Genomic DNA, 15,149 nt, shown 5'->3' on the forward strand with positions numbered 1-15,149 from the left:
AATCAGAAGGAAAAATATTATAAAGACAGATCTATAAGAGACCCTAAGGAATTTTACGCAGATGGTGATCCTTAGGAAAGAAAATAAAAAAAATTTACATCGACCAAAATATCAGTAGAGGGCACTGTAATCAATAATCAATAGTTCAAGGAATATGTTTTAAGTGAATGACAGTGCAGCATGATACAACTGGGAGCATAATATGTGCTCTTTTCACTTACCATTACAACAAGGGCATTTTCCCAATTCATTGTAAATATTTTCAAAAATCTTTTTCACAACTACATAATAGAGCATATGGACATATAATTATGTCACCATTCTCTTATTATTTGGCACTTAAGTTATTCTGCTATAAGTAATGATATGATGTACTTATATAAATGTTTGTCCAAGTTTCTGAACACAAAAGGAAACTGTTTATAAAAGATAGGAATATCTTGAGCATGTTTGTAGTCACAGAAAAAGAAGTCATTTAAGGGCTGATTCAAGAGGGGACAATTAATGAGACAAAGTCCAAGTGAAAGGCCTGAAGATGGCTGATATTTCTCCTTCCTTTCAAAAGCAAATTGTCTCAAAGGAATGATCTCCACTTTGTGCCTTCACCTTCTCAGCGCTCAGTCACTAATCAACTTTTTATGATATGGTTTCTTCTATGAGTGTCCAGAAACAGATCTCTCCAGGATCACTTAGTTATCTATTGCTACAAAACAAATTATCCCAAACTCCATGGCTTAAAACAACAAACAGTAGGCGTTGATTATCCTTCACAGTTTCTGTGGGTCAGGAATGGGGGTGTGGTTTGGCTAGAGGGTTCTGGCTCAGGGTTTCTCAGGAGGTTCAGCCAGGTGTAGGGGAGCTCCAGTTTTCTGAATGAGTCTGGAGGATCTGCTCCCAAGCAGCTCGCCACCTGGCTGGAAAGTTGGTGTTGGCCATCCGTCCATGGGAGGCCTCAGCTTCTCTGCACATCGGCCTCTCCAAAGAGCCCCTTGATTTCAGCACATGGAGGCTCATGTGCTCCTGGGCAGGTGATCCAAGAGACCAAGGTGGAACCTCAATGGCCCTTTATTACCTAGCTTCAGAAGTCACGCACTGTCATCTCTGCAGCGATCTCCTGGTCTCAGAGCCAGCCCTGATCCAGTCTAGGGGGAGAATCCACAAAGGCATGAACACCAGGAGGTGAGGTCAGTGGGGCCATCTTGGAGGCTGGCTATCACAGTTACCAATGAATAACCGCAGCAGCCAAATCCAACAGCCTTCTCCTCATCCTAATTTTCCTTGACCTCTCAGGAGCATTTGACAATCTCTTTCTTAAAAAAACTTTCCTCACTTGGTTTTCATGGCATTGCACTATTTCCTTCTCCTACTAATCCTTCTCTGTCCCTTTCCTGGCTCCTCGTTATTCTGCTTCCTAAATGTGACATTTTTATGAGGCATCATCCATCTCTCTACTCCTTCTCAAGCCCTCCTAGAGATCTAACAATCAATTCCATTCAGGTAACTACCAAATATAGACCTCTAGCCCCACCCCTTTCTAAGGCTTGAGTTCTGCATTTCCATCATTCTATTAGCTAATACACCTGGAGTATACACTAGACACATAATTTCCAATACTGAACATATTGCTTTCCCCCTCAGAGATAAGCTCTTCTCTCTCATCTCTTTATTTCTTTTTTTGTTTACAAGATCTCCTTTCTTTTAGGTGTAAGTTTTCCCAGTTGTCTTTGCTCCTTTGATCTCCCACATCTTCTGTATCTGATTTATTGACAATTCTGATTGAGATTTCCTTCAGTTTTCCTCTCTGAGCCATCTATTCCTTTCCATTCCATCTGCCATGATCCTTGTTCAGACCCCTACTGTATTTAATCTAATCTAAAAGCCCCCAATTGGTCTGCTGCTAAACATCCTACCATGTACAGTACAGCCACCCAACAAAAAATTATCCAGTCCAACGTATCAATAATGTTGAGGCTGAGAAACCCTGCTCTAGTCTTTGTGACAGGCAGATGTGAATCCAAGAACTGCTGTGGCCACTTCACCATCATGAAGGAAGCAGCCTAAGAATGAAGCCCACACACAAAGGAAAGCAAGAGGATTGCAGAGAAGAAGGACCACAGCCACTGGACTAAGCTGATCTCTCAGATCCATTCTTCCACTGGACCTCAGTCATGTGCACCAATACATTTCCTTATGTTTTAGGAAGGCTTGAATTAGGGACTCTGTGATTTGTAGCCCAAAGATTCCAACCTGCCATAGCCCCCACAAGAATGCTCTTCCACCTCTGAACATCTGGAGAACTTTTTTGGACTCTTACGGTCCTTACTGCTTGCTGCTTTTTATTGTATTTCTCTTCTTGCTATCTCATCTCCTCTGAGCAAGGACTATATTTGGGTCATCTTTCTAATCCACCAATCCTACAAATAATAATTACAGTAGACTTTTATTGGACATTTTCTATGCACTGAGTGCCTTTGTCAAGCACTGGACTATCTCCTTACATACATTATTTCAGTTAACCTTTACGACAACCCTATGGCTTAGAGACAATTGTTCTAATTTTATAGATGAGGCACCTGAGGCACAAAAAAGTTAACTTGTCCAAGGTCACATAGCTGAAAAATGGGGAAACAGAGATTCAAACCAGAGCCCATGCCATTGACCAGGGGCCACACTACCTCTTAGTCCCAACAGCTTGTTTTCATTATTACCTGTTACATGAAGAAATGAATGAATGGGCCAAACTTTACTACTTTTAGGGGATTACAAACGTTAAACTATATAACTTGTTGGCAATTGTAAGTAGCTAAAATGGTTTGCAGAGCAGAGTTTAGGAGATTCAACAGGCAAGCTAAGGATTGGAGGGTCTGGGCTCTGAAGCTACACAGGCCTGAGTTAGATGTGGATTCAGTGTGAGGCCCTAGATGAGTTATTCAGCTTCTCTACAAATTAAAACAATAATATAAAATAATAATAAAGGGATTAAGTAAGATAATGCTCATAAAAAGCTTAGTACAATATCTGACACCAGAGTAAGCATTTTGTTAATGTTTGTTGAATAAATAAATGCATGCACACATAATTACATACAGGGATACTTCAGCCACCCAGAAAATGATAGGTTTTTATTCCTCAATCCAAATCTACAACTCTATAGAAGCACCCTCCAGCCCTAATTCTCCTGTATCCAAACAGGAGTACTCTTCTCAAATGAACTGGAAGTATTCCAACTTACTTATTCTTTTAGCTTTTAGCTGTTTCGGCATTTATTCTTTGTTTCACACTAGAGGCATCTCCTCCTTCCCTTTCATCTCATCTCAGCATGTCTATTAATCTAGATATTTAAACAAGGTTTAAATATGCAGATGATAACCTCCAGAAGAGGCTGTATCCCAGAAAGCTAGTGTCATCCTGTGTATAGGAAAGGTCTGCAGAATTTTAAGAGCTCTATTACACTCAATCCATTACACACAAGCTTTTCACTACTAACCTTCTAACTTTCCAAGTATAAAAATAACTACAACATAACTATCTATGTGCTACCCTCAGAACTACAGACCTCGGTATCTTCCTTGCCACGTTGCCAGTGTTGTCCATCAACCCATACTTTTCACAGTCTTTTTTTTGCCACCTAGTTTTAGATTACATTTTCATCTGTCAGAAACCCCATATAACAAATTTAAAAAATCGTTTGCCAAGTGAGTGGTTACAAGATGCCTTCACATTATGCAATTCAATAGATACTAATATCAACCCTACAAGATAGACAGGGAACATTTTTAGCACCCCCATTTTACAAAAGAGAAAAATAAGAGGCTTACAGGTTTAGGGCCTTGCCAAGGGCTACACAGCCGATATCTGGTAGAGTGGAGACTCAAACCAAGACCCTCAGATTCTAAATTCCAACTCTGCTTCTACTAAACCACATACTCTTTCCTTGGTACCTGCAATGCATAGTTGAATAATTTCCTATATATGCTTTTCTCTCCTATTCTCCTTTACCCCTTTCTTCTTTCAGAAGCAATAGCATAGTGAGAAAAAGAACTTGGCGACCAGGCAGACCTTACCGAATATCATGGGTGTTCCCTCAAAAAGGCCACTCACCACCAGGCAGCCATTGAGGATCCGCCGGGAGGAAATCTTGGCATTTCTGACTCCTTCTTGCAGAGGCCACTCTATGTGGGCAAAGCACTGGTCAATGGTCTTCTCCAGCAGCTGGATCTTCTCTTCCACAAATCTCCGCAGGCCGCTCATATACAAGTATTCATTCTAGGGGTAAGGGCCATAAGGAGCATCAGGCCAGCCCCTCCCTAAAGGCACCTTCTCCCCAAACTTTTCATCCTTCAAGTTTGTCACCAGTACCAGATTTAGCTTGAGATTATCACCCAGGGTTGGCCACCTTATTATCCCAATTCTGGTATTCCTAAGTACGCAGACCTTCTTAGGCTTTGTGGGTTTGGGAATTACAACAAATACATGCCTCCTGCAGCTTATTTTTGGTATATAATCTATCAAGCTATTTGAGGAAGTAATTATCCAAATGAAAAATCCAATCACCATTCAAATGGAATTTTCCAGTGACATCTGATTCAGCAAATGCCTTTTGGAGGATAATGTTCATATGAATCACCTGACGACTTGAGATTTTACACTTCTAACAAGCCCCAAGGTGATATCAAATTTCTGGGCCCTGGACCACATTTTGAATAGAAAAACTACAGGACCACAAAAATAAAGGTGCAGACCCTGTTGTAGGAGAATACAGTCTAGAAAGAGAGAGAAATGTGTGTTCAAACAATGCAGGGGTGCAACCACCAGGGAGTTCCAAATTGGGAATACATAGTGTTGTTCCCAGTCTGTGAGAACCAGAGTCCTTAGCTTGCCACTTAAGGCCTTTCATATTTAGGACACAATCAACTTCTCCAGCACTACTCTCTCCATTGATCTGAGATAGCCTCCCAGAAAGCTGCCCTTGAACGTGTTACCATTCCCCAAACATGCCATCCCTTTCATGACCCCATGTCTTTGTACATGCTGTTCCTACCTTCTCATCCTTTAAGACACAGCTTAAAACCATGTGATGCTTTGTTTGACTCCCCCAGGCAGAATTGGGGCTCTCTTTTCTGGGGTCCCATAATATTTCATACACTCCTGTATTACAGCATGTGTCACAGCGTGTTATATCTACTTGATTACATATGTCTCTTTCATTGGACTATGAGGTTAATGACTGTGTTATTCATATTTATTATTCCAGGGCATGGCACAAAGAGTGCAATCGATACACATTTGTTGACTGAATGAGTGGCATGGAGAAATTGCTGGATAACGTAGGCTTTTAAATACAATTCCAAATTTTATGACAGAAATAGTTCCAAAATAGATATGGGACCTCATACAGATGACTTAATATCTCAGGACCTCAAATGCATTATCTTTAAAGTAATTGAATTAGGCTAAATTAAATTGAAAACAACCTCAAACTCTAAACCTCTGTGAGTTTATGAGTTTTAGAGTTCTGGAGACTATTTAGCTTTATGAGCACCCTGGGAATTTTCATAGTTTTCACCATTAAGAATTATATAAACCATACTTTTTTTTTCCCAGAGTGCCTTTTAGATTCTTTTGAATTTGTGGTGTCACTGTTGATCAAAATGAAACAAGAAAGAAGTCATAAAAAGAAAATATGGGGGCAAGATCCTCACAATGTCTCATCTTCAATAAATCCCTGTTGACTGAACAAAAGAATGATAAGAAAGGAGGGGCTGGGAAAAAAAGAACAATAAGAAGGGGGAAGGCTGGCATTGGATATGAATAAATGCAGGACTTGTTCAACATTGAGATGCCATAATCAACTTCCCATTGATTCCTAAACATAATGACTATACCCCTTTTCATTTAAAATCACTAACTACCCAAACTCTACATTTTTTGAGTCCCAATCTTTAAAAAATGATCAATCACATATATTTTTAGGTTTGATTATTTAGAATTCAAAGTAACTGACAAAACTCTTGCTTTCCAACTTTCCACCAAAGAACTAAGACTAAGACTAAAATCTGAGGCCAAGGAATTTGGAGGGAAGTTGCTGGCAACTCCCCTTAGATGGCTGTGGTAGAGGTGCCAATCAGCCTCTTCTTCCTGTACTCTGGCTGCAAGACGGGGACTGAACCCTGGCTACAGGCTCAACCTCCAAGTCAGCAGAGACTAGGATTAGGGCAGGCACTTCCGTGTTTGATTGCAAAATGCTTTATCCTTGTGTTTGTAAAAATAAACCAACCACACACAGTACCACATCAGACAGGTTTTCCATCAGCACATCCAAAAGCAATGTTTTGCTGGGCAGAGAGGCAAAGTTCATCCTGAAAGGGAACTTTTTGCGGAAATTAGATCGTCAAACCCTTCCCCAGCATTTCAGAGGAGAAAGCCTACTTAGAAAATTTCATATTCCAGGAGGAGTTTTTGGTTTTTTTGTCTTCCCCAGAACCAGACCAAATCAAGGCATAAGGAACATGACAGCAAATAGAGTTAATTTTTCTTTTTAAGTCATTTATGTAGAATTTTTTTTTAAATATGGGCATTTGACTAAAACTACTTGGCATTGCTTCACACTGAAGTCAGGTCTCAATTATCTGCCTGTCCTTGCCACCCCTCAGGGTCATCCCAGGTTCACTTTCCCACATTCTCAGGATCAGCCCCTTGAAGTCTCATGGAGCCTGACCGGTTTGCTTTCTCTGCCCTTCCCTGTTCCAGCACAAGAAGTCAGCCAACTTGGTTGCACAAATCTGATGGGAGAAAGCAAGGAAGTGGAGTGGTTGGTAACTGATGATAGCAACAGATTTTTCTCCCAAACCCTCCCAACCTCTAATAGGTTCTTTAGCATCTTGTACCTTTTATCTGGGGGTAAAAAAAAAAAAAAAAATTTCCATCAAACAAATAAATTTTCCCATTAGTATAAGAAAAGTAACTTTTAACTGGTCATTCAGAAGGCCTGGATTCTGGATGGTAAAGATAAATATCTAAACTCTTCGCTGAAATTCCTTCCTAGTTTTCTTACTTTCATTATTTTACTACACAGCTCAGAGTTAGAATTTCTGACAGCATCAGGGCACAAAGGAAATACACAGACAGATAAAACTTTTTTGGATTGTACGTACAGACAAGCCTCTCTGGGATAACCAATAATTATCTGTATTCCACTAGAAGTAAACGAAATTACTCTTGCCATCATTTAAACATATTCCACCTTGTTCAAGTCTCAGGAGAGATGAAAAATGGCCATTGGCTATTCTTACAGTTTCTTCTCAGCCCATCTGTAGTAGATAAAATATTATTCCTTTCTCTTTTACTCAAATGTTACCATTTCTTAACCTTCTAATTTTCCCTGTTGTTGTCTTCAGACTATCTGAGCTTAGTATCTTCTTTTGATATGAACTGAAAAAATACCAAAAGTTAATTCTCTAACTTGGTAAAAAGAAATGCTCTGCCCAGGCTAGGAGGGAGAGAATACATAACATAGGTGTCTTCCGTACTGGCAGATTTCCCACGGTGTTGAAGCTGTCTGTGAGGAGCAACAGGCCAAAGGCTTCAGTGACATACTTGGTCACCCTCCTCCTGTTCTTGTCCAAGAGACTTTTTCTGATATATTCTCTCAATTTGGGGATTTCTGGAATTCATAGACAACACAAACAATTGGAAAAAGCCAGAATATTGTAGTTAATAGAATTCACAAAAATTGAAAGTGGGGTAACAGTCTGAATTCACCATAGTTACGGTCCTACGTGGGCTGGGTGCCAACAAACCAGCCTTTCTGCAGGACATCTTTTCCACGTCTGGGATCAACAACAATACATGGCAATCAGCAACACTGAATATTAACTTTATTACGCTGTATAAGGCAAACCACATAGACTGCTTAAAAAACTTGGCACTTGTTTTTGGACTGATACCTGCTATGGTCGGTTGAATTATGAACCCCAACAAACACATTTTCTTAATCTGCACCTCTGTATGAACCCATTATAAATAGGACCTTTTGAAGATATTATTTTTAGTTAAGGTGTGGCCAACTGAACCAGAGTGGGTGTTAATCTGGATTACAGGAGGCCTTATAAAGAGAACCCGCAAGTCACAGAAGCCAGAGAGGAGAGTTATTTGCCATGGGACAGGGAGCAGAGATACAAGCCAAGGAGCCCCAAGGATTGCTGGCAGCCAGCACCAGAACACTACCGACCCTGGGAGAAAGCAGAGCCTAGCTGAGGCCTTGATCATGGCCTCTGAACCATGAGACAATAAATTCCCCTTGCTTGAGCCAACCCATTGTATGGCATTGTCATAGCAGTGACAAAACAAGACATCTGCATAGTTGATCCAGAGAGGCATACATTTCTGGAGTCCCAACTCTTTAGTAACCCTACATTTTTCTATCTATATTGAATAACACTTAACATCAAAATAACCCATGCCTGCTGTAGAAAAGGACAAGAACCTCTGACAAATGGGACTCCAGATTAGAAATTTATCTTGGTCCTAATCCTTTGTTAGTCAGAAGATAATTATGCCTGTGCCAGTGTGGATGTATTATGTCCCCCAAAATGCCATGTTCTTTTAATTCAATCTTGTGGGGCAGGTGTGTTAATGTTGATTAGGTTGGAATCCTTTGATTGAGTGTTTCCATGGAGATGTGACTCAATCAACTGTGAGTGAAACATTTGATTGGATTATTTTCATGGAGATATGGGTGGGTCTTGATTTAATCACTGGAGCCCTATAAAACAGCTCACAAACAGAAGGACCTCAGAGTAGCTGAGAGTGACATTTTGGAGACGGCCACTTGAAAGCAGACTTTTGCTGACATTTTGGAGATGCTAGCCCAGTGTTTGCTCTGGAGAAGCTACGAGAGGACTAAATGCCCCAAAAGCAATATTTTGAAGAATGCACAAGAGCTGAGAGAGGAGCTGGAACACAACCCAGGATCAGCAGATGCCAGCCACGTGCCTTCCCAGCTAACAGAGGTTTTCCAGATGCCATTGGCCTTCCTTTGGTGAAGGATATTCGTGTTGATCCCTTAATTAGGACATTTTCATGGCCTCAGACTCTAAATTTATAACCAAATAAACCCCCTTTAGAAAGCCAATCCATTTCTGTTACTTTGCATGACAGCAGCATTAGTAAACCGGAACAATGCCATTCTACTCCTTTCCTCTTTAATCCTTTAAAAGGCAATTTTGCTATATTATTCCTTGCATATGCCATGCTAATTTTGCCCTTTATACACTTTTTCAAACAGTTCCCCAATTCTGAGATATTTCACATCTTCTGCTCCTTAACCTCCTCTCCCATATTTACATATGCAGTGAAATACATATATTATTCTCAGTTAAGCTCAGGTCCTACCTGCTCACCCAGTTTTCACTGAGTGCTCCAGTCCACATGAATCTCTAGGTTCTTTGAATTTCTATTGCACCTAGTCAACCCCATTTAATTAAGTCATATTTTGTCTTTAATTTTTGCACATGAGTTAGGTTTAAGTCCCTCATCTAGTTCTATGAGGAAAGGTACCATGTCTCTTACTTTTTCCCCCTCACAGACAAAGCATATGATAGGCACTCAATAAATGCTGCTGAAAGCCTTAGCTGGGTGAGTGAGGAATCTCATTCCAAATACTAAGCCTGGTTATTTGACCTTAACTAACCCATGGTAAAATTCGGAGAACAAAGGAATTGTAGTCTCAGGCACACAAAAATGACGACAGAAAAAAATTGTCTTTGTTAATAGGTACAGAAACTGACAAGCTGGCAGTGTGTCACAAAATGTTCTAGAAAGGAAAATCTGGAGCACCAAGCTTAATACTGAGAATTTCAGCAATTTGAGATGAAAAATATAAATTACCAGTTTCCTCCTCGGCGAGGAGAGCCTGCTGCCAGTACTCCTGAGCGCTAACTGTGTACACCAGATCCGCAGCCTCCAGAACCTTGGAGTCAGCTGGCAGTTTTCTCTGAGGTGAGAGAGAGACACAGGGAAAAGAATAACTCAACCATGGCAAAGAAACCCATGAACAGGTCTCACTAGAGCCTTCAGCAAATTTCAGCTCATTCACTTTCGGTTCTGCAGGAGCCCCCTAAGGAGCAGATCATACTCTACATGTCAGAAGGTTCCATCTGTCCACTTCTAACAAGGTCAGAATGGTGAGGAAACTGCTGCATAGAAACTATTCTCTCTTGAGCCAAAAATATCAATTCTAGAAGGAAATGTATAGAGAAAATAGTTCAAATGTGTATTTAAATGTTCAGAGGGGACAAAGCACCACAATTTTTTTTGCAAAAAGAAGCCCATCTTTGGCAAAGGAAGTGACATGCTGGAGCTAGCTTGTACCACTCCTGAGAGTTGATCATACACATATCTTCTCAACTTCACATTCAGTGACTCCACATTGGAAGCGTGAAATTGGCAGCAATGGGACTATTTACACAATGGGAATTGGCAAATGCTACAAATAAGATTTAGGTTTTTGTTTTTTGTTATTTGTTTTTTAACGGAGAGCTCTTTGTTAAACATTTACCAGCACAATACAACACTGGGCAAAAGTCCTATAAAAGAGCAAGTTTCTTAGCTGGGCTGTTAATGAGTAATTGTATGCATTTTTTCTTATGAGGTTTGACAAGAAACATTTTATACCTGAAAGTGTTCAGTGTTATTTCTTGCTGCTGAAATATATCATTTGCATTCTAATGCATCATTAAGCAAATGATGGTTTTAAATGTCAAGGAATTAAGAATCGAGTGAGATTCTTTATCCAGTGTATGGGTAGATAAAAGTAATAAAATAAAGACAAAAATACATATAAATAATGGGGTGGAATAAGGGATATGGGATGTTTGGGGTATTCTTTTTTATTTTTAATTTTTTCTTTATTTTGGAGTAATGAAAATGTTCTAAAATTGATTGTAGCAATGAATGCACAACTATATGATGAATCTGTGAGCCACTGATTGTATTCCTTGGATGGATTATTTGGTATGTGAATATATCCCAATCAAATTGCATTTAAAAAAAAGAATCAAGTAAGAAAATCTTTTTTTATGATTAGAAAAACATATCACTGAGGAGTCATATTAGAATTATACATAAATATTGTTCCATAAACTTTCATTCTTCTCAATTAAAAGAAAAGAGAAAAACCACATAAATCATGCATTTGTATTCAAACATACATGTGCACACACACGTTATTTGGGAGAGGTAGACAATAATGAGAGTTGTCAATCTTTCTCAAGCAAAGATACCAAAGAGTTGAGTGAGTTGAGATCCAGGGCATCTGCTGGGAGTGGAGAGAAGCTGTATCTCTGGCAAGTTGTAAGCACATATAGTGAAAGCTGGAATAGAAATGCCTGCTGGCTGCCAGAAATCCCACATACTGGAGTCGGGGCTGAAATTGTATAAAGGATCTGCTGAGCTTAATTTTTTTTTTAATCTGAAAGAGTTTTGACTCTAAGAAAAGGTTTAGGGAAAGTCAAAAACTATTTTCTGCTGAGAGGATGGAGTTAATGTGGAATTAAATGTAAACAGAGTTTTAAAACCTTTAAAAGTTAAGAAAGGAGTATACCTAGCTGTGCCTAGGTATTTGCATTATTTTAACTCTTGGTATAAATTTTGTATCTCTTTTCTAAAAATTAATGAAGATTAGTTGACATTTATGTTTTCTATTATAGGAAATAGGAATGTTTTACAGTATCAATAAAGTGAATAAAGAATGGGGGTAAAAGAATAAGTAGAAAGTTACAGCTGGAGTGTAGGATTTAAGTAGATACTCATCAAATTGTGTTTTAGAAAGATTAGTCATTGTTATAATTTAAACACATAATTTATCAGGAATATATATATATAAAATACAAAATTTGTAGGATGCTGTATATGAGAGAGGAGAACACCTGGAACCTCAAAATGGAAGTAGGATCAAAAAATACATAGTTTTGGAATTGGATTGAAATCAGTAACATAAATCAGATTCCTTTTTTAAAAAATTACCTTTTCCAGAACTGTCATTAAAATGATTTAGCAATGATATCACCCGATCAACTATGCTTACTTACATGAAACAGTTTGACAAGTACCCCTAGCACTCCACTTTTATTTTTATTTTTATTTTTATTCTCTGCTAAGAGGAATCCACATTATTTTGGAGAGTAATAGGTCCATGTCCTGGGGCAGGGAGAAGTAAGATGGGCTTGCATATTTCGTTATTGCCAGAGGGCAAGAATGCATTTAAAAATTTCTGGGTGATACTAAAAGGTTCAAAAACTGATTCTGGTGATGAACACACAAATGTATGATGGTGCTGTGAATAACTGATTGCGCATTGTGGATGACTGTAGGGTGTGTGAATATATCTCAATTAAACTGTATTTTAAAAAAAGTAAATGAACAATGGAGGGGGAGGAGGGGAATGGGATGTTTTCGATGTTCTTTTTTATTTTAATCTTTATTTTATTTTTTGGATAATGAAAATGTTCAAAGTTTGATAGTGGTGATGAATGCACAACTATATGATGACACTGTGAACAACTTATTGTACACTTTGAATGACTGTATGTCATGTGATTATATCTCAATAAAATTGCATTAAGAAAAAGATTTAGACAAGAAACTAAAAAACACATTTTTGACGGCTCTGTCTAGCACTTGGAGGGAGTGCTGCTTCTACAAGCAGGAAAGAAATATGTGTGGAATATTTTGTGTGTGTGACCATCCTCTATTCCACTTCCTTTTACAGACAGCTTCTTGAAAGATGAGCTGGCACTATCTCACCTCCCATTTATTCACTCCATAATCCAGTGCAATCCAGCTGCAAACCTGACCTTACACCAAAGTAGCCCTCACTGTAGTCATTAGTGACCTTCTCATTGGTAACCAATTAACATTTTTGCAGTCCTTCTCTCACAAGATCTCTCTGCAGCTTTGTGAGTACTGCCTGCTCCCTCTTTCTAAAACTTTTCTCCCTCAGCTTCTCTGACACCACTCAAGTTCTCCCGGTGACCCACCTCATTTTCTGTCCCATTTCCTCTATAGACTCCTGGTCCTTAGTTTTCCTTTTAAATGTTAATACTGCCCATGGCAGAGGCTCTTGACTGGATGACCCAACCCCATCCACATCCCCTTCCCCACGGCCACCTTCCAGCTAGGACATAGTTCTGGCCAATGAGTTGGGAAAGCTTTGTTTTCCTGATAAAAAAGGAAAAGACTTGGCGGGCACACTTTTATTCATCCCCTACCAGCTTTTTTCTGCCTGGAAAATGGACATGAGCCCTGGGATGCAGCAACCATTTGGTGATGCTAGGATGGTATGCATGAAGACAAACGCCAGCATGCTAAGGATGGTACAGCAGAAAAACAGAAAGAGCCTGATGGCGTCAAGCCATTGCACCAGCCCTGGACAGCTCGTTCCTGGATTCCTATTAGGTTAGCCAAATAAAACCCTTGCTTGTTTCAGTCACTGTTGTTTTGTTACTTATAGCCAAAGGTATTCATAACTGATATATCAACCCAGGATTCTTCACCAAGGGGGCATTTTAACTATGATTAGGGAACATTACAGGCATTTGGAAGGAGGGGATGGTGTGGCATGACTTCCCCTGCAATGCTTAGGACAGTCTTATACAATGCCCCACCCAAAATGCAATAACGTCCCTGTTGATAGACAATGCAAAGTTCCAAGACTAACCTTACACTTGCCTCTTTATGTACACTATCCCTGAGCAACCTCATCCATGCCCATGGCTTCCAACTCTTTACCTTGTCTTTTTGCTGCAGCCCAGTCTTTTTGCTGTGGTCCATACCCATAAAGCCAAATATCTACTGGACATCCCCCAAACACTCAAACTCAGTATGTTCAATACATTAATTTTCATCTTTAACTCCTCCAAAGACCCCACCAGTCCTCCTTAAATATGTTTTTCTGAATACTACCACCTATCTTGAGTTGTCCCAAGCCAGAAATCTAGCAGTTATCTCAGGTATCTCAAGTCCTTTCTCTCTTTTACCTCCCCCTTACAATTAATTAGTCATCCAGACCTATATCTTTGACCTCCCCAATAGCTCTTGAATTCATCCTCTCTTCTCTATTGCCATTGCTACTGCCTGGTTCAGATTCTTGTTGTTTCTCACCTGCATTACAGAAAAATCCTACTAATCGGTCTCTCTACCTCCAGTCTTCACTCATCCCTCTCCCCACCAGTCATTCATTCTCCATACCGCTGAAAAAACAATCTTTCTAAAACACATGGTGTTTCCAAACTGAGATCTATAAATGTAGTCTCAGGGGTTGGCAATTCTTTAACAATATTTTTTCCTAATTTTTTGTGCAGTGACAAAAATAAACCTGGACATTTGTATGGATGACTACCTTATAATCAAATTCTACTTCATATTTTCCAAGGTTAAAATGAAATCTGCTCCAAATTAAGGTATGTGGTACAAGAGAAAGTTTCACAACAATTCAAACTGAAACAAAGTGGCTGGAGATGTCAGGTACCACCTAGACCTCAGGGGTGCAGATGGGCAGATCTCACAAGGACTTATACCACAGCAGTTACAGCCATAGCCACCCTGCAAGCTGATGCATTCTTGCCCAGACCCAATCTCCTATAAACCAGTTGGCCACCTCTATTAGCAATAAACACAGTTGTGAATTGTGCATTGAAGTATTTTATGTTTCTGGCTCCAGAAATAATACAATTATATCCTCATAAAATGCATATTTCTTTAATGCCAACAAGCACAATTCAAGGGCATAAGAACAGCTTTACTGAGTTACCACCTCATTAAAAATGGTCTTCAAGAACTGCTTGGTAAAAGACTTTGGCTTGTATTTGAGGTCTGATTATCCTGAATTAGAAACAAACGCTTTGAAATTTTCAGTTCCATTGTTGTTAAATAGACATTTTCTGCATCAATATTATTAAAGTCAAAATATAGAAAGCAATTGAATGTAGAACTGAACACAAGGCCATGTGTTTTTACTATTAAACCCAATCCTGAAGATTTAGCCTCAGCAAAACCATATCATCTCTCACATTATACTAACCCCGATATATCACTTACATAGTTTTGGCCATATTTTATTTTTAAAGTGTTTTTAGTTTATATATTGTAAG

At 39.2% G+C, this 15,149-nt stretch overlaps 1 protein-coding gene across 6 annotated transcripts in view; it reads right to left on the reverse strand.

Moving 5' to 3' along the window:
• NUGGC (nuclear GTPase, germinal center associated) overlaps positions 1-15,149 on the reverse strand; it is a 69,542-nt gene that overhangs the window by 10,268 nt on the left and 44,125 nt on the right. For all 6 annotated transcript variants that reach the window (XM_037813165.1, XM_037813169.1, XM_037813164.1 and 3 more), the window contains 3 exons: positions 9,889-9,994; positions 7,530-7,663; positions 4,102-4,266 (listed from right to left, as the gene is read on the reverse strand). In XM_037813165.1, coding sequence (XP_037669093.1) covers positions 4,102-4,266; positions 7,530-7,663; positions 9,889-9,994 — 405 coding nt within the window. The remainder of the gene's footprint in view (positions 1-4,101; positions 4,267-7,529; positions 7,664-9,888; positions 9,995-15,149) is intronic.

The sequence above is a fragment of the Choloepus didactylus genome, chromosome 20, assembly GCF_015220235.1.
Source record: "Choloepus didactylus isolate mChoDid1 chromosome 20, mChoDid1.pri, whole genome shotgun sequence".
In the NCBI taxonomy this organism is placed as follows: Eukaryota; Metazoa; Chordata; class Mammalia; order Pilosa; family Megalonychidae; genus Choloepus; species Choloepus didactylus.